At 46.1% G+C, this 25,177-nt stretch overlaps 2 protein-coding genes and 1 pseudogene across 2 annotated transcripts; all 3 read left to right on the top strand.

The window, feature by feature from the left end:
* Positions 1-2,682: 2,682 nt before the first annotated feature.
* Positions 2,683-6,583, top strand: LOC125523473 (putative F-box/FBD/LRR-repeat protein At4g03220). The gene is made up of 2 exons (XM_048688508.2): positions 2,683-5,060; positions 6,090-6,583. The coding sequence occupies exon 1, from the start codon at positions 2,760-2,762 to the stop codon at positions 3,894-3,896; it is 1,137 nt and encodes a 378-aa protein (XP_048544465.1). The 5' UTR covers positions 2,683-2,759; the 3' UTR covers positions 3,897-5,060; positions 6,090-6,583.
* A 5,116-nt stretch (positions 6,584-11,699) lies between these two features.
* On the top strand, positions 11,700-12,335 carry LOC147960436 (uncharacterized; annotated as a pseudogene).
* Positions 12,336-12,518: 183 nt separating this feature from the next.
* Positions 12,519-13,566, top strand: LOC147960437 (uncharacterized). The gene is made up of 3 exons (XM_087533351.1): positions 12,519-12,644; positions 12,932-13,135; positions 13,255-13,566. Exons 1-3 carry the CDS (start codon positions 12,519-12,521, stop codon positions 13,564-13,566), a joined length of 642 nt encoding a protein of 213 aa, XP_087389477.1.
* The last annotated feature ends 11,611 nt before the right edge of the window (positions 13,567-25,177 follow it).

Below are 25,177 nucleotides of genomic sequence, written 5' to 3' on the forward strand. Positions count from 1 at the left end.
ATAGGAGAGAGGGAGGGGGGTGCGCCCCCTTTAGGGTTTCCACCCCAAGGGGTGCGGCAGCCCCAAACCCATATAGGGTGGCGGCCAAGGGGGGGAGAGGGGAAACTTGCCCCCCAAGCTAGGTGGAGGCGCCCCCTCCCCAAACCCTAGGCGCCTTGGGCCCTTGTGGGGGGCGCACCAGCCCACCTGGGGTTGGTCCCCTCCCACACTTGGCCCATGCAGCCCTCCGGGGCTGGTGGCCCCACTTGGTGGACCACCGGGACCCTCCCGGTGGTCCCGGTACATTACCGATAAAACCCGAAACTTTTCCGGCGACCAAAACAGGACTTCCCATATATAAATCTTTACCTCCGGACCATTCCGGAACTCCTCATGACGTCCGGGATCTCATCCGGGACTCCGAACAACATTCGGTAACCACGTATATCTATTCCCTATAACCCTAGCGTCATCGAACCTTAAGTGTGTAGACCCTACGGGTTCGGGAACCATGCAGACATGACCGAGACAACTCTCCGGCCAATAACCAACAGTGGGATCTGGATACCCATGTTGGCTCCCACATGTTCCATGATGATCTCATCGGATGAACCACGATGTCAAGGATTCAATCAATCCCGTATACAATTCCCTTTGTCTAGCGGTACGATACTTGCCCGAGATTCGATCGTCGGTATCCCGATACCTTGTTCAATCTCGTTACCGGCAAGTCTCTTTACTCGTTCTGTAACACATCATCCCATGATCAACTCCTTGGTCACATTGTTCACATTATGATGATGTCCTACCGAGTGGGCCCAGAGATACCTCTCCGTTTACACGGAGTGACAAATCCCAGTCTCGATTCGTGCCAACCCAACAGACACTTTCGGAGATACCTGTAGTGAACCTTTATAGCCACCCAGTTACGTTGTGACGTTTGGTACACCCAAAGCATTCCTACGGTATCCGGGAGTTGCACAATCTCATGGTCTAAGGAAATGATACTTGACATTAGAAAAGCTTTAGCATACGAACTACACAATCTTTGTGCTAGGCTTAGGATTGGGTCTTGTCCATCACATCATTCTCCTAATGATGTGATCCCGTTATCAACGACATCCAATGTCCATGGTCAGGAAACCGTAACCATCTATTGATCAACGAGCTAGTCAACTAGATGCTTACTAGGGACATGGTGTTGTCTATGTATCCACACATGTATCTGAGTTTCCTATCAATACAATTCTAGCATGGATAATGAACGATTATCATGAACAATGAAATATAATATAATAATAACTAATTTATTATTGCCTCTAGGACATATTTCCAACACTATGATGCACTTCACTCTTTTCTTGACGTAAGCCGAGGAATCAATCATGTTATTTCTTATACTTGTTTACTAATTGGGTGCTCCTTTTAGGATTTCACATCACATTCATCCTAGAAAACCATAGGACATTAACCTTAGGAACACGTTCTACGGTTAGGATCAAATAAGCGACCATGGTCTTGATTTGTTGTCCAGCCTACGCAAGCGAACTTCCCGCCCAGCCAACTAGTCATCGTGCTAAGAACCCCAAGGCCATCAAAGATGAGGTGGACCGGCGACTGCGTCGACATGAAGCACACGGAATCTAGATGAACCATATGAATTATGTCATGTTTAATTTATGTACTATTTAATGGGGGTTGTTGTGCTTAGGCCGACAGATATTATTAAAAGATCTGCCACCTTGCAAGCTGTCAGATCTGACACAATCTATCGGTTGAATGTTTCCTCTACTTCGCAACAGAGATCTTGTTGTAAAAAACATTTGCAATAGAGGTTGTGTTGCGGATTTTTTTGCAACATAGGTTGGGGTGTGGATTTTTTTTTCAACAGATGTCGTGTTGCAGTGTTTTTTTTGCAACATAGGATATGTTGCCGTTTTTTGCAACATAGGTTTTTTGTCTTCACTTTTGTTACAACAATGGTGATTTGTGGAAAAACTTTTGCAACATAGATAATGTTGCAAAAAATTTTGCAACTGGAAACAATGTGCAGAAGCGTCGCCATCGTTGCCTGCGTCTAGCGCGTCACCGCCGACCGCAACAGGTCTGTAGAGTCGTCGCACCTGCTGTTGCAGAAGCACGCTGATGAGTCGTGCCTCGCCTGAAAAGCAACTTGAGGTGAGCGAGCCGTCAACGAAAAATAGCAGGAAGTGAAGGACGGCGGTGAAGGCCTACCTCACCGGCGAATGACGACTACCGACGCGGGTCGATGGCGAGCATGGGCGCGCGTGAGCGCGTGGCGGAAGCCGACTGGTAGCGTCTCATTCTATCTGGGGAGGAGAGATGCGAGAGAGAGGAGAGAGTCGTGGAATACGATGCAACTAAGTTCTATTTCAAAAAATCAGATGGATACATATGTAGAGCCCATAGGGACACGTGTTGTGTAGAGGAAGCGACGGACGTGATATCCATTTTCAGCCGGTTGACATTGAGTGTTTTTCCTATTTAATTTACGTTGCACTTGAAATTAAGTTGTATGCTATGGACAGAATTTTGCATAAATCCCTAATTTTCACTTTTGGTATTGTTCCTCACAAAATCCCAACAAAACAATTTCCCGTTGATTTTTTCGTAAAATATAAAAGGGAAAGGAGCAGGTTTCCGCCCAACGGCTCTCTTCAACATTTCCCCACCGAGGTCGCCTTCCCCGCCCCGGAGCCCGCTCGCTCAAGAACAAAGAACCAGAACCAGGAGGGAGAAATCCCAAATCCCGAGCCCCCATGGAAAGCAACGGCGAGCCCCCCAACAAGGCCGCCGCGCTCGCCCCCGCGGCCGTCCCCGGCGCCGCCGCCGCGGTCCCTGGAGGCGGCGTGGATTTCTTGAGCCGCCTCCCCGACCACCTCCTCGTCGACATCCTCCTCCGCCTCCGCACCAAGGAAGCCGTCGCGACGAGCGTCCTATCCCGGAGATGGCGCGGCGTATGGGCCCAGCTTCCCCACCTCTTCTTCGACGGCGTACACCCCTCCGTGCCCGCCCGTGCCCTCGCGGCCTACGAGGCCCTCGCCGCCCCGGAGGCGCACGACATCCAGAGCCTCGCCGTCTCGCCCTACCAGGTGGACGCGCGGGAGACCTTCGCCTGGCTTTCCCTCGCCGCGCCCCTCCTCTGCGGCCGGCTCCACCTCGACGACAGCCGCGCCGTGTCGGACGAAATGGAAGAGCTCTTTCGGGGACGACGACCACGGCACGACGGCGAGGCGTCCGAGATGCCCTGCTTCAGGAGAGCCACAGAGATTCGACTTCGCCTCGGGTTTCTTACCCTGGAGCTGCCACGGGTCGGCGTCTTCGACGCGCTTAGGCTGATGCGGTTGCAGAACTTCCAGTCCCGGGGCCAGTTTCTCATCAGCGACACCATGCTCCCGTCCTTGCAAGAACTAACCATGAGCAGCGTCCGTGACATGAACGTGCTGACGCTCAACTCCAAGTCTCTGGTATCTATTGATCTGTCCTATCTCATGGGGCTTGAGCGTCTCCACATCACGGCTCCAGGGCTCCATCAGCTAGATGTGGTACGCTGCTTCTATGATTCTCTCAAACCAGTTGCCAGCATTACTGCAGAGAGATTAGAGGTGTTCAGGTGGAATGGGCCTTATGATCTAGAGTCTGTCCACCTCGGAGAGATGCCATGCCTCCAGACGCTCGGAGCACCTCCTATGGACACACATCGTTGGCGAGGTTTTCAGATGGCTCAGATATGTGCAGGGTTTCTTGGTCGCTTTGCAGCAGTTCACCACCTTGAGCTTGAGATGACTCTTGGTGTGAGTGCCTTTTCTTCCTCTTGGATACAATTATTTTTACGGTCTCCTCTTGGACTTAAACTGTGCAATGTTATTCATGAGCATAAATTATTCTCTCCTTGAATAATATCGATCAGTGTGCCATTGAGATAAAATTGTATTGTAACGAGGCAAGATCATACGTATCTTTTCATTGATAGAAGGAGTGTGAGAAATTACAATCGGGTGGGGAAGTACATCAAACGACACATGCACAAGATGGTTAAGTAACTGTTGACTAGTATGGAAGTGCACAAGCATAATTAGAGCAGGAAAGCAGCAAATAGGAGTTCCGAAATAGCATTGTTGGTATTGTAGAATATGCTTCTAGTGGTTTGAGTTTGCAAGTATCCTTCAGGAAATCAGGAAATAGGTGGTCAGAAACAGCATTGTCGGTATTGTAGGATATGCTTCAAGTGGTTTGAGTTTGTGTTTGTACATGTGCAAGTATCGTTCAATAAACCAGAAAATAAGAGTTCAGAAACAGCACCTTTGGTGTCGTAGAATGTACATTCAGTGGTTTGAGTCTGCAAGTTTGTACATATGCAAGTATCCTTCAGGAAATCAGGAAATAGGTGGTCAGAAACAGCATTGTCAGTATTGTAGGATATACTTCAAGTGGTTTGAGTTTTTGTTTGTACATGTGCAAGTATCGTTCAATAAAGCAGAAAATGGGAGTTCAGAAACAGCACCGTTGGTATTGTAGAATATTCATTCAGTGGTTTGAGTTTGCGAGTGTCGTTCAGGAAAGCAGAAAATAGGAGCTCAGAAACAGCACTGTTGGTATTGTAGGATATACTTCAAGTGGTTTGACTTTGCACGTCTGTACATGTGCAAGTATCCTTCAGGAGCAGCATTGTTGGTTTTGTAGAATATGCTACTGTGCCTTTTGACTTATGCGTAAGATATTCTACTGGTGGTTTTTAGATATGTATATATTGCAAGGATTCTCAGAGTATACAAGGAAAAGATCGAATGTTAAGGCTGATGTAGTTTCTCAATCTGTTACTCAGAGTGTAAATTCACTGAGGATCATTTTTATGGGCTCACCTTTTTTGACTTCCAATGAATCAGCCGAGGATGGATAGCTCGTTGCTCCTGATGGAAGACATAGTCATCCCTAATGTGGATATCTTGGGGTTATCCTTAGAAACAAATGAACATGCTTTTGAAAGAAGTGTACTGCGGTTTCTCACGAAGTGTCATGGTATAAGAGAGCTGCGCCTATCATTCGAAATCCGAGATGAGGTAATCATACCCTCTGTAGTATACCTGTATTCAGCATTTTCAGCACCCTATGGTTACAATCTGTTGAACGACTGAAGTTACACACCGGCTGTTAAATTGAGCAATGCATTTATATTTCTTATATAATTGGGAACCAGAGCACACTAATGATTTTTAAGTGACACATAAATTCCAGTATAGCTGGTGTCCAATGGTGTGCATGAACATGAATGCCCATTGTGTATTGGACTAGAACTAAGTTCCCTTCTCTGTTAGGACTAGGAGAGCATAGACATGTTGAGGACATACAGCGGAAAAATAAGAGCATTACTAGGAAGGTGCATTAACATCATAATAAGGATAAGGAAAAGCTCTTGATACGAGTTAATTAATAGGAATAGTTGCAGAGGCCAGGGGTGCTCCCTCATTTTTTCGGACAAAAACTTGGTAGGTGTAGTTAGTATAAAGTGTACATATATTATCAAGTACCAGTATATATCTTTCTTTTAGAGTTTCTTACACTTTCTGTATTGTGATTGTAAACACCAAATTAGTTACTAGCGTCTATCGTTCCGGTTTATACTCGCCAATACCATTTGCACTGCACAGTTATTTTTGTTCCATGCATCTTCGGTTCAGTTATGAGTTTAAAACGAGGTGGCTAAAATCGTTGTCCAACGTGCAAATGTTTTTCACTTCGTATGATATAGTCAGTAATATCATTGTGCCTGAAAATGGGCAAGATAGGTAATCTGTTATTCCATGAGGTGGGAGATTTTTGAAAATACTGCTTGTGCTTGATCACGTGATTACTGCATCTCTGATATTTCCTTGATGGTGAGTCAGTTACACTGGCGAACCTCGGAACTTGAATTGTTTTCAAATGATAGCGCTAAATTAAAGATTTGTCGCGCTTACCGTTTGCTTATTCTGTAGCATGGCAATTAAAAGCTTTTACACTGGCCATGATGGGCTAGACTCATGCATCTTCTGTTCCAGTTTTGTCTCTGCCATTTCTAACGCACCTGGTGTGCTCTGCTCTCCTTCCAGGTCCGAAGTTACTGTTCGCCAAACTGCATTTGCCACACTGAGCCAGGAGCCGAGGGCGTTCTGATGCTGGCTCTGAGAGAAGTGTATATCATCAATTTTGATGGGGATGCAGGTGAAGTTTACGTTGTGGAACAACTCCTGCAACGGGCACCGGGTCTTACAGTTTTGACAATAGCCTCGGAGGCTGAGGACCCTTCATTGGGCAACATCGAAAGCTCATGCCCTGCAGATTGTAGATTTGAGCTTTTATGGTATTAGAAGCGAAGAGGAATGCGTACATCTGTTCGCTGTGCATTGTCGGCACGTTGCAACATGTATGCGGTGGGCATATTTGGTGACATGATCTCTGACTTGCTATTAGAGCTCTGAACCATACTTTTTTTTTGGAGGAATGCATACAATCCTCAAATGAGGAATACATACATCTGTTCATTGTAAATTCTGGGCAGGTAGCAAAACATGTATACAGTGGGTACATTTGGATTCATGAATGATGACCGCGATTGAGCAGTCCCGCATTATTGGATTCATGAATGTGGTCAGTTGAGTGTACTTGTTTGTGTGTTGCTGCCTTTGTTGTGTTTGGGATGGACCTGTTGGCTGTCCACCGTCGCTACGGATGATAACCGAGCTCATGTGGTTAATTTGAAATGGTGTTGGTGTGTCCGCAACTGCCTGGGCAGCGTTTCTTTGATGCCCATGAGACCTGAAAATCGCTCGATTTTGCGCTGAACTTGAGGTTTCCATTGGTCACGCGCCTGTGTGTCCACGCTGAGCATTTTATCATCTAGCTCGAAGCTCCTGCAAGAGAGCATCCTTCTGTGAAGAGAAACTAAACAACTGTAGTCCATCCGACAAAAAGAAGATCGTTTCTACAAAGGGCACTTTTATTAACTTAAATATAGTATCATGTGGATATATAACATGAAGAGCGATGCCGGACCTCTGCCTCTGCATAGATATGCACAACCAAAAGTAACAAGTCCGACCAAACAAATAGGACGCCGATAACTGCCACACGTGTGACATATACGACATGCGCCCACACATCATGTGTGGTGTGAGCAGGAGGCAGCCCACACGGACTGTGTGTGGGCGGACATTAGAATTGCCACATGTGTGGGCGCGGCTACTTCGTGCCACACGCCCAACAAGTACTACTCATCTCCACTCCGTGCGTGTGGCACGAAGCAAAAATGCCCACACGTCCTGACGCAGCTACGTTAGTTACCCCGCGGGATGACGATTTAGTTGCCATCCTGATTGGCAGATGTAGTCATCCGGGATGGCAAGTGTAGTTGTAAAAGCATGGCAACTCTATCCATTTTGGTTAACTATAATTGCCATGTCTAATTTATGGTAGTTGCCGCGTGTAATCAAACCGTAGTTGCCGTGTGTGATTAACTACTTGCCACATATGGTCAAAATAGTAGTTGCCATGTGTGTTTACCTAGTTGCCACGTGTGGTCCAACCATAGTTGTCATGTATTGTTAATCACAGTTGCCATGTGTGTTTATCTGGTTGCCACGTACGCGCAACTGCAGTTGCCGTGTAGCAAAGAATCACAGTTGCCATGTGTGTACCGAGTTGCCACGTTCGCGTAACTGCAGTTGCCATGTAGCAAAGAATCACAGTTGTCATGTGTGTGTATCGAGTTGCCACGTTCGCGTAACTGCAGTTGCCATCCACAAGATAGTAGTGTCGTGTGGGCGAAAAGCAGTTCGCCCACACGCGCATGACCTAGTTGGTGGCTGTGTGGGCGAAAAGCAGTTCTTCTATACAATGCAGCTGGCAAACAACGTGGTGCGGGCGTGTGGGCAAACTCTCTAACGCCCACACACCAGCCCCGCCCTACGTGACACACTAAATTCACCTTTTCGTGTCAAGATTCGTGCAAAAGACAGTGAACGACGATTCAGACGTGTGGGCGAGTTGGGTAACACCCACACGTATGGGCGTTAGTGTTTTCGAAAAAATAAAAAGGGTGAAGCAAACAAGGCTCCTGCATTGTCCTCAACGGGCCAACACGGGTAGTGTTCCAATCTTCGCCGTCTCTGGGGCCCCTATTCCTCCTCTATCCTCTCGCCGCCACCAGGCGAAGCCCCATGCGGAAGGCAGTGACGGCAGGACTTCTCTCCCTTTGTTGTGTCCTTCCCTTCGCCCGACGTAGTCGTTCGTCTCCTTGTGGTGCCCGTGTTCATGGCCGCCGGTTGGGCTCCGTTCTCCACCGCGAACTAGGGGTGCTAGGTTTTGACGGTGTGGCCAGGAGGGCTGCAGCTGCCCCATCCCGGGCCATCGGCAATCGACCGCCGCGACCTGCTCTTCCCTGCCCAGATCTGGCCATGGCTGGCTGGCCGGGGATGTCGACGTGGGCGGGTTCTTTCCCAGATTTGACCATGGACGTGCAATACAGGGCGTGTCTTCCCTTGCCATGTCTGGTCGGGGGCTAGCTAGGTTGCCATTGTGGGCCGGTCTATGTTTAGATCCAACAAGGGGTCGTGGCCAAGAGCGTCGTGACCGCTCTGCAGCCGCTAGTGTTGGTCCTTGCGATGATCACTCTGGCCCGAGACGACGGCCTTGCTGCGGACTTCAGTGGCCACCGAAAGATCTCCGTGGCCTCCCTGCATGCATGAGCTTCCAGGGTCGTTGGATCCATCACCCCAGGTAACACAACATCCGAAGCACCCAGGAAATGTCCATCTTCACTCTTGTAGACAACTCTGACCGCCCCTTTGTTCGTTGTTTTGGCCAGCTCCATCAACATTAAGTTTCACCATGCCTGGGCCAGGCCGAACCCACTTTGCTGGTTTCCTTCTCGTACGGAGCCCTAGTGGTAGCCCGAGCAGGTGGTGTCCTTCTGCTGCAGTACTCGACCTACTCAAGGCATTGTCCGATGAACAAGTTTGTGGACCAAGGGCTCTGAAATTCCCCCTCATGAATTGCTCGACGCCGAGCCCACCATATCACCCAAAGGGTCACCAAGACCTCCACAAACATAAGTACATAGTGTTATGTACTATTTAGCTTGGTGATGAAACGCAGGATGCCAAGCTATGGCTATTTAGCTTGAGCAAGACGCTGGATAGTGTTATGTACTTGAGCAGTTTTAACATGGTCCCTCTTACCCCCTCTTTTCATATGAGAGGTAAGAGTATAAAATAGATCTTAGCCGTTGATCTCATTAATGAATGGCTTGATTGACTCTTACCTTCTTACCTCATATGTAAAAAAAGGAGGTAAGAGGGACCATGTTAAAATTTGCCCCAAACAAAAGGAACTGCAGCGTCATCCTCACATAGCGCCCATACACTCTTTGTCATATCGCAATCGAGTAAAGCGTGCCACCAGGAATCTACCACAACGTTGCAAATCGAACATGCCGCTGATTGTGCCATTTTACGATCCTTTCCGACCTCTCCCGTGGGCAAAGATGCCCTTGCTAGTCTCCATGCAAACACTTTCAGTTTGGCCGGGACTTTAACCTTCCACAACCCACGCCAAAATTTCTCATCTCCTTTTTTGTTTGAGCTCGCCGTAGCTACTTGCCTCCAGTCCTTGCATTGCATCTTAGTCTATAGAAGCATCATATATGTCGATCTCAATGAGAAAGAGCTGCTCTTTCCATGCCAGGCCCGGCAATCACTCTGATGGACCATACTTAGTGGGACCTGGCGGATGGCTTCTACATCCATTGGAAGGAAATGTGAGTGGAGCTCCTTCCATTCCTTTGATGCAACGTGCATAAAACCACACACTCGTTATGGGGGACTAATGGTGATAGTGCATGTTAGGCCTAAGACGATGGTGGTGCTTCAACCCGGCAATTCCACCCATAGGTACGCGTGCCCATGGGCACTCGACCCGAATGGGTAGGGTATGGGTCTCCATGTGCGCGTAGTGATGGTAGGGTATGGGTACACGCCTATACCCATGGATTATCCGATGGGCTACCCGATTAATGTGACATGTATGTGACCTAGTGAAAACTTGTAATTATTAACTAATTATTTAGTATGTATGCACAAGGCACAGAGAAACAGAGGAGAGAAATGTAGGGTGAATGTATGAATATACAGGCCAAGCACCTAACACAGAACACATGAGAAAAAGAATACGTGCGTGAGGCTCATGCGCAAGTAAAGAGAGAAAGACCTGACCCATCCTTCAAAAAAGAGAAGCACCCGACCCATGGTTTGCGCGTGCAAGCTAAAATCACTTGGGCCATGTTCCACTTGACTCTGGCGGCTCATCCATTCCAGTGCAGTACTACAGTAGTTCTGATTGAGATAGTTCCACGTCGCTTGTGGTAGTAGAAAAGGAAGGGTTGGATGCCTACTGACTTCTTTCGAAGCAGACAATACAAAAAGAGTTTCTTATTGCCCTGACCCGATGGGTGCCCAATTTGGTCGGGTGACCCGGCGGGTTCGGGCATGGGTCTAGCCTAAGACCCATGGGTAGGGTCGTGGGTTTGGCTATGCACCCAGTTGCGTTTCGGGCATGGGTCTGGTTGAGGTCTACCTGACCAAACCCGACTCGACTGCCACCTTGAGTGGTGCTACTTGAGCACCAAGTCATGCTTTTTTCTCTCGCAAAAAAGTAACTTTTTTTAGGGGAGAACACCAAGTCACTTTTTTATTGAGAAATGAGCACCAAGTCACGTGCTCCAACCAGCTCACCCCGAGAGGTTAAAACGCTGGGCCAATTTGCGACCAAGCTGAGCCTCTTTTGGCCCGGTCCAGCCCGAAAAACTGTATGTGTTGTTTGACCGACATAGTCGCGTTCGAGTTGGTATAACAAAGTCGGTCAAAAAAATTCTAAATAAATAAATAAAGTAAGCGGGTCAATCTTGAAAAAGAAACTGGGAGCTCCTGTTCGGCGCCTTAAGCGCCCGAACATGTAGCTGGCGTGCAACGCTCGTGAAGTCAGGTATTGTTCGAGCTAAGCTGACCACCACAGCAATTGGACAACTGTGATTTCAATAGCGCTAACGGTACATGAATTAGTATAGCCACGTGATTAATTTATCATTTAAAAAATTTATTTTAAAAAAATCGTTAATTTAAAATCATTCATTGATTTTGAGACAAAAGTTCACAAACTTAAAAAAGATTCATCGATTTTGAGAAATAGTTCATCATTTTTGAAGAAAAGTTCACAAACATAAAAAAGTTCACCGATTTTGGGAAAAATTTAAAAGTTCATCGTTCTCGAAAAAAAGTTCATCATTTTCAAAAAAAAGACATCAGCTTTGAAAAAAGTTCATCGAGTTTGAAAAAATAGTTCATCGATTTTGAAAAAAGTTCATAAATTTGAAGAAACAATTCATCAATCTTGAAAAAAGTTCATCGAATTTGAAAAAAGTTCATCAAATTTGAAAAAATGTTTATAAAATTTGAAAAAAGTTCATCGATTTTTCGCGCTTTGAAAACGCGAACGAAAGAGCTAAACGGGCCGAGCCCAGCTGAAGCGCCTGCAGGCTCCGGTTTGCAGACAACCCAAGAAACCTAAGGTTTTGCCAAAGAAACCTGTTCAAACAGAAAATCTCACCGCCGAGCAATTGCGGCGATTTGGATTTGAAAGAAGTGCGCGGCGCACTAAGGTTTGCAACAATGGAGGAAGGAGCACACCACGGCGGCCTTCCCGAGCTAGTTCCAACCGGAGGAGGAGCCGATCTCATCAGCGCCCTCCCGGAGGATCTGCTTCTCCAGGTCCTCGCCCGCCTCCGCTGCGCCCGCGCCGCCGCGCGCACCAGCCTCCTCTCCCGCCGGTGGAGCCGCCTCTGGACCCGCCTCACCGGTTTCACCTTCCGCGACCTCGCGCTCCACTCGCTCCAATCGGCGCTCGACTCCCTCGTCCACGCTCCCGGCGTGTTGTTCCTCCTCGACATCCACTCCGAGGTGCCCCCGCCTGTTCCTCGGCGTGAGCTGCTATACTACCTGCAGTACGCGGCCGGCGTCTCCTCACTGCTCCGCGCCGCCGCGGGGCTCTCGCCGGTGGAGCTTCGCTTCAACGTCTCTCTCGGCCCACTTGCCCGCTTGACACCTGACTTATTATTGTGCTATCCCCCAAAGGTGGACCTCCCCTGCTTCCACCGAGCCACCTCCATCGACCTATCTGGGTTGGAGTTGGAGTTGGACCTCTCCCTCTTGGCCGACCCACCGGCAAGCTGCTACATGTTCCCTGCTCTGGAGGTGCTGTCCCTCTCTCGCTGCTGCGTGGACGTTGCCGACTTGCTCCTCCATTGAACGCGCCTGCGCGTGCTAAGGGCGACCGACTGTTTGCTCGGCGACGCCATCCGCTCCGCGTCCCTGCAGGGGCTCGTTCTAGAGATCAAGACAGGGAGTGTGGATATCGAGGCCCCCACGCTTAAGCAATTGACATTATCCTTAGACACTCGCCGCGAGCTCAGGTTGTCCATCTTGGCACCTATGGTGGAGAAGGTTCTGTGGCTATGCCACTATTCCAAGGTAGCTGCTGGGATTGGCCTTTGGGGCCTTGCGATGGTGAGGTTAGAGACGGAGAGCAATGCCCTGTGCCTGTGGATGGACTGTCTTGTGCGTTCCTTGGCCTGCTCAATTTACTTCCTGGAGTTGCCAACTATACTTATTAAATTTATTGCTGATACAAACAACAACAACAAAGCCTTTAGTCCCAAACAAGTTGGGGTAGGCTAGAGGTGAAACCCATAAGATCTCGCAACCAACTCATGGCTCTGGCACATGGATAGCAAGCTTCCACGCACCCCTGTCCATAGCTAGCTCTTTGGTGATACTCCAATCCTTCAGGTCTCTCTTAACGGATTAAACTTATTGCTGATATTACTCTCAAATTGTTTTTGCAGCACCAGCACTCATTTAGTTTTTCACGCACCGAGCTCAGCCTTGCGCAAGAAATAGAGAAACATCTAGTGGTTTGTAACTTCTCTGTCTTGGATCTACATTTCAACTCTTTCAAAACAAGCGGGCACGCTTTTGGAGCATTTGTGTTTCGCCTCCTGGCGATTCATCGGATTCGTACTGCTACAAAAATTCTTAAGATAGGACTGGTAATTCTTTCCTCTGCTTATATCTGAAATATATGAAGCAAAAAGGCAAATCCAGGTACAGTTTTGAGATGATATTTTCAAAGAGTATAACACGCTGTAGTTATTCATATTTCTTTTAGGGGGAGAAAGCAATAGCATGCCCAGTAAATTGTCCCTGTGATGAGCCTAAGAACTGGAGAAGCGAAACTATCACCTTGATCAATCTTGAAGAAGTGAAAATCAATGTCTTTGAAGGACAGGAGCATGAATTTGATTTCTTGAGACAAATATTCAAATGCACACCAATGCTGAAAAGAATAGCTGTGAAGCTTTCAGATGATGTCACAGCAAGTAACGGTTTGTGCACAAAAATATATGACATCTTCAAGGAGTACCCTTATGTGGAATGCAGTGTTGTTCCTAGTTCTGGTAAGCAGATTCTAAATACATGATTATCACGCTCCCGAATGCAACAACTATTTCTGTTTTGCATATTGTTGAAACTCCATGCCTCTGTTGCTTAATCCCATGCATTATCTCTGTCAGACTTGTATCTATATTTTGCTAAGTGCCAATTATTAATTCCAGGTTGTCTTAGTTTTAGGTTTCCTCATGCTATCTTTGTTGTAAAGCTCTGTAGGTTTAGGGAATGTTTTTGCGGTCTTTGTACTAGTATTTTCTTTAGGTTCTGTTCCCAAAGTGGTCGGACCCTGCGCAAGCGGGAGCTACATGCACACGGCTGCCCTTTTTCTGTTCCCAAAATACTAAACTCTCATTTTCCATAAATTCATTCACACCATCTACATGGGTGTTCGGTGTCCAGTTTGCAGATGTTATATTGGTTTTCGAGTAACTGAAGTTTGGTTGTGCCCGTATCCCCATAATTGGCTGATAATACTGATTTTTTGAGGGAATAAAACTGCTGAATTAGTGTGCATAAATCCCCAGATTTCTTTCTTTTCGAAATGATTGCTGAATGGTGGAATAGGGGGTAATGAATTATTTAACCTTTCTAGTTTGTGGCCCTTTTTGGTATATGCAATCTTCTCTATTCGCTGCACTTGCAAAATATTAGCAAACTCCTGCAGGTACTGTGATTGTCAAGAAAAGGGAGTTCTAGTGATGTGATGAGCAATTGTTCTGTTGTTTTTCTGCATGCTGCTAGTTCATAGATGGTTTTGTTTGCTATATTGAGTATTGCAAATAATCTTTATAAACACAACGATTTTCATGTTTACATGTTAAGATATTGACTGACCTCCTTTCCATGAAGGGCCAGAGCACAGCAGCCAAAGTGGTGCGTCGACATGACTCTCAACGTCAAATTTGCTTATCAGACGACTGGTTTCAGGATTTTGCTTGGTGGTTTCAACCCATAAGCTAGTGTTGTTTTGCTATTGTGATGGAGCTGCTGGCTGGAAGTGGGTTAATTCGTAAATGTTAGCCATGGCCTATTTATATATGGCATTAGTGGGAGAGAGGAATGTTGGATAGTCAAGCATGCATGTGCCAGTATTTGCAAGTGTTTCTGCTCTGAATTTTTTTTTGAAAGATCCATCATGTTGCTGGCTTGCATTGATTGATAGAAGGAAGCAGCGGGAAAACAGAATACATGGACCAGATCACTGGATCCGAATGTTTTGGATGGATCGAATTAGCTCACTCACGGTCTCATGGTGCTATTACTACGGTGATTTATATAGCACTGCCATCCATGTGAAGGGAACAGTGCATAGCTTCTCATTGAAATGGGGAGAAGGAGAGATGAAGTGCCTATGGGCATCAGGTATCATTTGTTGATTAGGGAAGGTATAAAGGTAAGGGAAATTATGATTGTGCCACTAGCTAGCATAGAAATCTGATGGCTGGCGGCAACTTTATGCAAATTGTGGAGAAGGGCTGAAACCTTGGAGCGAAGCCACTGCATGACATCGCTTGGGGAAAGTATCAGATGATACTAGCCCTTATAGTATGCTACCACCCTTGTATGCTACCATGAATTCATGATACCAACTTAAAAAATTCAAATTTAAACTTGTCAAAAAATTCTGAAAAAAATCATGGATGTTCACGAAAATTTCAGATCAAAATTTGAAATATACATGGAGAAACAAAAAAAGTTCAGATCAAAATTTGAAATATACACGGAGAAACAAAAAGACAAATTCAGGTGTGAATAGTGTTATTTTTGCTTTTGTCTTCCTTTGATACATTCATGATGGATTTGTCTTCTTTGTTTCTTCATGTGTATGTAGAATTTTGATCTGAATTCTTTAGGGGTTGTCGACATATATGTCATGAACATCGATGATTTTTTTTCAGATTTTTTTAATTGATATCATAGTAGCATGTAAGGGATGGTATCACTTGATACTTTCCCCTCGCTCGAGTCTGACGGTATAGCCCCGTCCATCCCTTCGCGTTCGAATACAGCCTCAGTCATCTTCACCATCCGCTCGCACAGCGCCGGGCGTCATCCTTTGCCAGCTGCTCCTCCGTCGCCGCCACCTCACTGCTGCCATGCCCTAAGCTTACCCCTCTGCTCTTGTGGAGATGGATACCGCACGAGCCGAGAACACCGACGGCGACGCAGTCAGAGAACATCGGCATTTTCTATTGCTTCCTTAGATGCCAATGCATGGCCGATGGTAGGGTCGGTGTTTCAATATCGATCTACTGTAGACAATACTTTGAAAAAATATCATAGATTAGGAAGCCAATGCATGGCGGATGGTATAGGGTCAGGGTTTGAATATCGATTGACTGTAGACGACACTTTGAAAAAATATCATAATGTAAAGAATGACAAGCCATTGGCCATGATATTGGGTAAGGGAAAGTAGTGGCTGCATCCATTTATGATGCACCCACGCAATGAACAACATAATAAATAAATTTAGAAAAATCTAAAACTTCGTGGTATTGATTATGAGCAAATGTTTTACAATCTTGTAAAGTTTGGTCGCCAAATAACATTAAATGATCTTCATATGAAATAAAATACAAACTCTTGCTCGGCACCCATGTTTCAGATTTTTTTTGTGTGTATAAAGTTTGTTTATTTTTTGTACGGAGTTCCTTAGATGTCATTTGGCTACAAAACTTTGCAAGCACCTAAAACATTTGCTCATAATCGGATTTGTAAAGTTTCATTTTTTTTTTGTTTTGCTAAGTTTTCGATCGTGGGTGTAACAGGGGCGCAATGTCCGTGCGTGTTGAACAGCCACACTCGGTTGGGTAAACACTTGAGTAACAAGGACCGTGTTGATGTCGGTTTATATTGTTAAACAAGGAGACTACCTAATGATTTCAGCACATCAACTACTCAAACAACTGGACCTAGCTTATCTCAGCTTCTTCATTGAGTATGATGCAGAGGCAAGTGAGCAGGAAAAGGATGGCACCGACATAGAATTGGGGGCAAAGGATAATTTTGCTTTCTCTGAAAAATATCTAGCTGTGGATGTGGACCCGGCAGTTAAGTAGGGAATTTATCAGCAGCAACAACGTTCACCGAAAAATATATTAACATGAGATACCTCTTGGCTCGAATATCATATTGAATTCATGCTCCAGCCAGTTGCTCCAAAAGTCCGAACTGATAAAGGGAGACGGACAATATATTTCAACACCATGTACCTCTAATTCGATCTCTCAGACGCCCGTGGACACGCCCGATCAATGACTGGGCGCGTTTGTTTTAAGCGCCTATTTTATTCATCCACGCAGTTATAATGTTCTTTTTTTCTTCATGTGTTGACGGAGATGAAGATAAAGAAAGATAAGAATGAATAAAGAAAGGTAAAAGATAATCCGGAGTGAGTCTGTGTTCTACGTGGCAGATTGACCGGACGCATCCGGGCGTGTCAGCGAGCCCTCATATTCTCCCCAAATTTGAGATGGATACGAGAGTTCATGGACAGTCCGGACATATAGAAAAGATATGAGGGGTCTGGTTAGGTCACTTTTTTCTTCTCTCTTATGTCCAGTCATTGATCAAGTGCGTGCGCAACCATATGAAAAATGGTTTAATACGTCCGATTGTAGATGATCTAACTACCAGTCATGCTGAGACGAAAAAGAAAGGAACGCCAGCAAGAAGAATGGACCCTGAGAGATCGGTCCAGGTGTTAATTTTTTTCCGTCACGGGTGGTTGTGCGAAATGATCCAAGTGCTCCATTTATTTATTTTATACATCATGCTAAGTGACCGTGCGGCAGGTGTGATAAGCAATCTTCAAATCATTCGAAAAACATGCCAGGCGAGGCCAGCGTGTGTCCTAAGCGTGCAATCACTCATCGGCTCGGCCTCCAGCCTCAGACGTGGACGCGCCTGCGCGCCGTATCGCACGTAGGCCAGGCGCGTGGATTTGACCGCTCATTAGTCACGATCGGTTGCCAGTTTGTTATCGCGTCATTGCACAATAATCCGCTACTTTTGCCGTTAACACGTGTAACGCACGGCAGGAGCCTTGTCCGGCCAAGTTGCTTTCATCATACAGCCGAAGATCTCCAACCCAATAAAAGAGTAGGGATGGCAGTGGATAGGGTATGGGCGGGTACAACCTCCTTCTACCCAAATCCATACCCATAGAAACTTTTTATACCCACTCACTTCAATATTCATGGACATGAATTGATACCCATGTCCATACCCGTCGGGTATCCTGTACACAATGAGTATCCATTGGGTACCATATATAACATTTAAATTTAAAAAAAATAGATAAATGAGTGTAAAATTCAAGTGATATGGGCGGGCATTATAGTACCAACATAGCCTCCTCCGATGGGTGGCTTCTTGGAGGCATCAAGGGAGTATGAGTAGCGGTTGGTGGAAGCCCGACGTAGTGGGAATGAGCAGTTGGAATTGGGGGTCACTGGATCGAGAGTTCGATGGTCATGAATCGAGATTTCATTGTTTCAAGAAGTTACATAGGATGTCAGAGGAGTGTCGAGGAGGAGATTGCGGACCTATGACCTATGGCTGGTTTAGAGAATACAAGATTTAGGATTGGGCCATAAGAGTTACTCCTCCGTTCCTAATTAATTGTCGCGCGGTATGGATGTATCTAGATGTATTTTAGTTTTAAATACATCCATTTCTGCGACGAGTAATTTGGAACGAAGGGAGTAGATACTTACCCCACATGTCATACGAATAATTTTGATTTATTAAATTTTCCGGGTATCCATTGGGTTAACAATGGGCGCAATTTAATACCCATGCCCTACCCATAGATTTTGCGGGTATGGATACCAATTTCCCGTGGGTACAAAATCTTTTCAATTCATGCCCATGTCCATTATTTTAGGGTAGGGTACCCGTGAGTACTCATACCCATGGGTAAAATTGTCATCCCTATAAAAGAGTACCTACCATACAAGTGCGCATGTTATGCATCATGAGGAAGAGCAGCAAGATAATACATGCAATTCATTTTTTATTTAGAAAGGACACATGCTGGCTTGACTTAGCACGATGAACAAATAAGATAACCAGAGCAGTAAAAAAGAACATCAAATCTATTATATATAAGTTCATTGAAAGTACAAAACATCTCAAATATAATAAAAATTAGATCGAGATTTCGAGACCAAACGACCACTACCGCCGGCAGACCGAGCCGCTAACGCGCTACTGTCTCCTCTCTCCTACCATAGCCGCCTTGACTTTGTCGAGAACATCCGGGAAGTATTCGTGCACGTGACCATAAGGACCGACGCCCTGGAGCCGGAGTCGTCGGCGTTGAACCCTTGCATAGTTCTGAAGCACGTAACACCAAATCTCGTCACTTGACGAGAAACCCTAATCTCACTGCCCTAAAGAGACGGCTGGAGTTTAGGCCGGTGCTCCATCGATTACGTTTAGAAGGACAAAGTCGCGGAGGGTTAGAGCCCGAAAGACAAACTCAAAGAAGAAACGCCGCCATTCGTCCGAGCACCCCAGTTTCAAGGACCCAAAAATCCTAAAATAAACTACTAACCGGAGCGGAGAACCGGGATTACCCTCCCCACCACCGGCTGCCAGAGCACAGGCAGAGGGAAGGTGAATCCACGGGCTCATCGATGAAGTCTATAGTGGAGAGTTTACCCTAACTGGAGCACTTCATTTCGCAGAACCACCATGACATTGTTTTTTACACAATACAAAAACAACTACTCATACACTCACCCCTATGAATGCACACACGCACATCCTACCCTTATGATCACCTTCAAGAGTCTGAGTCGGCACATCTTCTTGAGATTGACGAAGTCGCCATAGACGCCTTTGTACGACCTTATCAAAAGTCTCCTGCCTATGGGAATTGGTCATACATCTCCTTCCACAGAACACACATCGTCGAAAAGCATGAATAATAGCATGATAAAAACAATATATAATTGCATATAAAACATCCAAGATTGATACGTTGGAGACGTATCATGGCTCTCCCAATTGGGGAAGGTTTGCGCTTTCAGTGTTGGAGATTTTTCTAGTTCATATTTGGGGAAGGTTCTATTATTTATCCAATTGGCATTTCTTCTCTAGTGCTAGTTCTTAATATATCCATTCATTGTTGGATTGTGTTTGTCGTCATCTATCCAACAAGCTTGAGTCTTCGTTTGTAGAATTTATGGTTGTTCTAGCTCTGCTGCTACCTTAAGGGGTAGTACCGCTTGTGCAGTACTTCAGTTGTTGTGCCACGTGTACTACCGCGAGGATTTATGTTACCTACCTATATTTATAGGTAGTACCACTCCCTTAAGCGGCAATACCTCTTGAGCATTTCCAAAACATAATGGTTGGATTTCTCTTCCCACTATATAAGGGGGTCTTCTTCCCTATTGCCCGGAACAACTTTGAGCAAGTTTCCCCCTCCATTGTTGACCTCCAAAAGCTTGCTTACTGTCATTTCGTCCCATGATTCTTGATTATTTTGGGGGAAAAGAGGGACGAGATCTAGATCCATATTTCCACCAATCATTTTTCTCCTCTAAGTGAGGGGAACCTTGTACATCTAGATCTTGATGTTCATTTGTTTTCCCCTTGCTCTTCCTCTCATATTCCTCCATAGCTTTCGTTGCTTTGGTGGGATTTGAGAGTGTGGGACTTGACCACTTCGTGTGTTCTCGCCATTGCATTCGTTACATCAGTTTGAGTTCTCCATGGTGATATGTGGAAGTGAAAGTTGAGAAGCTTATTACTAGTGGGTGTTTGGGCACCCTAGAGCTTGTGCCTCTTGGGTGCTTGGGTGTCCTAGATGGTTGGGGGTGTCGCGGAGCTCAATCATTGTGGTGTAAATCCGCGGGCAAGCTTTGGGGTCTACAATGTGGAGATTGCCCCAAGCAATTTGTACAGGTTTGGTGACTGCCCCAAGGGTCGCCATTTGTATGGGTTTAGTAACCGCCCTCAAGGGTCCCTTAGTGGAATCATGATACCTTGCATTGTGCGAGGGTGCGAGGAGAATACGATAGCCATAGTGGCATTTTGGGTAGCATTGTGCCTCCACACATCACTCTAATGGAGATTAGAATCCGCAAGGATGTGAACTTCTGGATACATCGCCGTCTCTGCGTGCCTCGGTTATCACTTATCCGAACTCTTTACTTATGCACTTACTTTGTGATAGCCTTCATGCTTGAAGTTATATGTCTTGCTATCACTTAGTTGTTTATCTTGCTTACCATAAGTTGTTGGTGCACATAGTGGAGCATACTATATTTAGGTTTTGTGCTAGACAAAGTAAGCTATAGTTTTATTTCGCATTTTTCAAGCCTAAACCGTAATTGTTTTAAAAGCGCCTATTGATGTCTACTACACAACCTTCTTCTTGTAGATGTTGTTGGCCCTCCAAGTGTAGAGGTTTGTAGGACAGTAGCAAATTTCCCTCAAGCGGATGATCTAAGGTTTATCAATCTGTGGGAGGCACAGGATGAATATGGTCTCTCTCAAACAACCCTGCAACCAAATAGCAAAGAATCTCTTGTGTCCCCAACACACCCAATACAATGATAAATTGTATAGGTGCACTAGTTCGGCGAAGAGATGGTGATACAAGTGCAATATGGATGGTAGACATAGGTTTTTGCAATCTGAAAATATAAAAATAGCAAGGTAACTAATGATAAAAGTGAGCGAAAACGGTATTGCAATGCGTTGAAACAAGGCCTAGGGTTCATACTTTCACTAGTGCAAGTCTTCTCAACAATAATAACATAATTGGATCATATAACTATCCCTCAACATGCAACAAAGAGTCACTCCAAAGTCACTAATAGCGGAGAAAAAACGAAGAGATTATTATAGGGTACGAAACCACCTCAAATTTATCCTTTCTGATCGATCTATTCAAGAGTTCATACTAGAATAACACCTTAGGACACAAATCAACCAAAACCCTAATGTCACCTAGATACTCCAATGTCACCTCAAGTATCCGTGGGTATGATTACACGATATGTATCACACAATCTCATATTCATCTATTCAACCAACACAAAGAACTTCAAAGAGTGCCCCAAAGTTTCTACTGGAGAGTCAAGACGAAAACGTGTGCCAACCCATATGCATAAGTTCACAACATTACAAAAAATACACTTCCTTGATGATACATGTTTGTCACAGTAGGTCACGTTTTCTGTCATGCATGTACATCCATGACAAATTTATGACAGAATCAAGATAGTCATACCTGTGCTGTCATAGAAGTTTTCCATGACATTACCAAAATTATCATCACGGAAGTGTCCACTTCCATGATGATAAATCACACGTCACAGAAGTGCTTTCGTCAAGGGTGACCGACACGTGGCATCCACCGTCACGGAACGCCGTTAAGCTATCGGGTCCGGTTTTGGATCCGTTAACCCGTTAACAACCCTGACCAATGGGGATTTTCCACGTGTAAAATCATCATTGGGTGGAGGAAACATGTGTCGGCTCACCGTTGGGACAGATGTCATCCACTCATTGGACCCAAAGCGTCTATGATACGTCGACACGTGGCACGACCCAACAGAGGCCCATTCCTGTGAAAAGGCCGGCCCATTTGACTTGGTCAAAAGGTGGCGGGCCTGCCCACGGCAAGCCTGTTAACGGCCTGTTCGCGTATAGCCCATTTACAGCCCGCTAACCCAGGGCCTGTTTACGGCCTATCCGAATTAGGCCCAGTAGCGTCATCTCGGCCGTCCAATATAATTACAGCCCGTTTTAACTTCCGGCCCATGTATGGCCCATGACGTCTTTCGGCCCATATGAGGCCCTTAGTAACCCTCGGCCCATTAATGGCCTGTGGTAAAATTGGCCCGTAATGAACAGTGCATCACTTTAAAACCATTAACGACCCATTATTCCATTGGGCCGTTTCCAACCCATGTTATCTTTCTTAGGGCCCATTTATTCTTTAGCTCATTTCTAGCATTCGTTTACTTTCGGCCCGTTACTGTCATTTTCTGCTTGTGGGCCAAATTCAGCCTGTGGTTATAGTTGGCCCGTTTGTGGCCCGTTAATACATTGGGCCGTTTTCATAACATCATCAAATACGGCCAATTAACGACGGCCCATTATGGTCGTCCCATGAACGAACGATTTCAACCCTAGCCATTTACGGCCATAATGTGGTCTGTTATTGGCCCATGTTTGGCCAGGCCCATTGATGATACGGCTCGTAGAAGGCCCATTGTGTCTACGTGTTGGGAAACGTAGCAATAATTCAAAACAATTCCTATGTGTCACCAAGATCAATCTAGGAGATACTAGCAACGAGAGAGAGGGAGTGCATCTTCATACCCTTGAAGATCGCTAAGCGGAAGAGTTACAAGAACGCGGTTGGTGGAGTCGTACACGCAGCGACCAGATCGCGGTCGATTCCGATCTAAGCGCCGAACAACGGCGCCTCCACGTTCAACACACGTATAGCCCGGGGGCGTCTCCTCCTTCTTGATCCAGCAAGGGGAGAGGAGAAGTAGAGGGAGAACTCTGACAACACAGCGGCGTGGTGGTGATGGAGCTCGTGGTTCTCCGGCAGGGCTTCGCCAAGCGCTACGGAGGAGGAGGAGGTGTAGGAGAGGGGGAGGGGCTGCGCAAGGGGAAGGGTGCGGCTGCCCTCTCTCTCCCTCACTATATATAGGGGGAAGGGGGTGGAGGAGGTGCCCTAGGGTTCCCTAGGGGAGGGGCGGCGGCCACAGGGGAAACCCTAGATGGGTTTGGGCGCCCCCACCCCTAGGAAACATGCCCCCCAAGCCGGGAGGGGTGGCTGCCCTAGGGGAGGCGCCCCCACCTCTCCAAGTTACGTGAGATGGGGTGGGAGGGGCGCTCAGCCCCTTAGTGGGCTGATGTGCCCCCTCCCCTTGCCCCATAAGGCCCCCCAACGCTTGTCGGGGGCCTTCGAAACCCCTTTCGGACACGCTGGTCGTCACCCGGTACCCCCGGAACAATTCCGGACTCCAATACCCTTCGTCCAATATATCGACCTTCACCTTCGGACCATTCCGGAACTCCTCGTCACGTCCGGGATCTCATCCGGGATTCCGAACAACCTTCAGTAACCACATACTATTTCCCATAACAACTCTAGCGTCACCGAACCTTAAGTGTGTAGACCCTACGGGTTCGGGAACCATGCAGACATGACCGAGACATCTCTCCGGCCAATAACCAGTAGCGGGATCTGGATACCCATATTGGCTCCCACATGTTCCACGATGATCTCATTGGATGAACCACGATGTTGGGGATTCAATCAATCCCGTATACAATTCCCTTTGTCTATCAGTATGTTACTTGCCCGAGATTCGATCGTCGGTATCCCCATACCTCGTTCAATCTCGTTACTGGCAAGTCTATTTACTCGTTCCGTAACGCATGATCCCGTGACCAACTCCTTAGTCACATTGAGCTCATTATGATGATGCATTACCGAGTGGGCCCAGAGATACCTCTCCGTCATACGGAGTGACAAATCCCAGTCTCGATTCGTGCCAACCCAACAGACACTTTCGGAGATACCTGTAATGCACCTTTATAGCCACCTAGTTACGTTGTGACGTTTGGTACACCCAAAGCATTCCTACGGTATCCGGGAGTTACGCAATCTCATGGTCTAAGGAAATGATACTTGACATTAGAAAAGCTTTAGCAAACGAACTTCACGATCTTGTGCTACGCTTAAGATTGGGTCTTGTCCATCACATCATTCTCCTAATGATGTGATCCCATTATCAATGACATCCAATGTCCATGATCAGGAAACCATAACCATCTATTGATCAATGAGCTAGTCAACTAGAGGCTTACTAGGGACATGTTGTGGTCTATGTATTCACACATGTATTACGGTTTCCGGTTAATACAATTATAGCATGAACAATAGACAATTATCATGAACAAGGAAATATAATAATAACCATTTCATTATTGCCTCTAGGGCATATTTCCAACACTACGACCCGTAGAAGGCCCATTGTTTCTACGGCCCATAGGAGGCCCATGTTATCTACAGTAAATATGTAGCCCATGGTTAATGTGGCCTAGTTTTAAAAAATAGGTTATTGCGGCCACTAGCAAACCGCAGAAAAAGAACTGCGCTGACTACAAGAAAACAAATAAACAAGACAATAAGGAAATAAATAAGCAAGCAACTTACGCTAGGCTATTACGGCTATTACACATATTACATCCATTGGGCATCAAAGTTCGCCACCAGTGCAAATATAGGGAACACCCTACACTATACAAAAATGGCTTGTTGTTTTCTTTAGCCGGTGGCTGCATGTTAAGAACAAATTTTGTATCGCACCAAACAATGTACAACTATAAAACAAAAGGAAGGTTGGCATAAAAGTTAGCAGTCTAGCAGATAAATGCACCACCAGAAGTTCAGAAGCTCAGTTCATTTGACCTGACTGTTATGTTTTCATGTTGTATTGTCCGATGGAGCACCATAACCTTCGCCTTCAGTTCTCCTAGGCTCTTGAACAACATAGCAAATGTCTGATAGTCTGGTTTCAAAACCATGCATATCTTGACAACATCGAACAATGTCTCTCCTTGTTTCACAAAGGGTCTCTGTTAGGGAA

This window comes from Triticum urartu, chromosome 7A (genome assembly GCF_056163025.1).
Source record: "Triticum urartu cultivar PI428250 chromosome 7A, HENAU_Tu73, whole genome shotgun sequence".
NCBI classification, from domain to species: domain Eukaryota; kingdom Viridiplantae; phylum Streptophyta; class Magnoliopsida; order Poales; family Poaceae; genus Triticum; species Triticum urartu.

What these genes read in the sequence shown, in the direction of transcription:
- LOC125523473 (XM_048688508.2), top strand. Translation starts at nt 2,760, where the DNA reads ATGGAAAGCAACGGCGAGCCCCCCAACAAGGCCGCCGCGCTCGCCCCC.
- LOC147960437 (XM_087533351.1), top strand. Translation starts at nt 12,519, where the DNA reads ATGGTGGAGAAGGTTCTGTGGCTATGCCACTATTCCAAGGTAGCTGCT. An exon ending in GCCTGTGGATGGACTGTCTT is followed by an intron (nt 12,645 to 12,931) that starts GTGCGTTCCTTG and finishes TTGTTTTTGCAG; the next exon opens with CACCAGCACTCATTTAGTTT. An exon ending in AAATTCTTAAGATAGGACTG is followed by an intron (nt 13,136 to 13,254) that starts GTAATTCTTTCC and finishes TATTTCTTTTAG; the next exon opens with GGGGAGAAAGCAATAGCATG.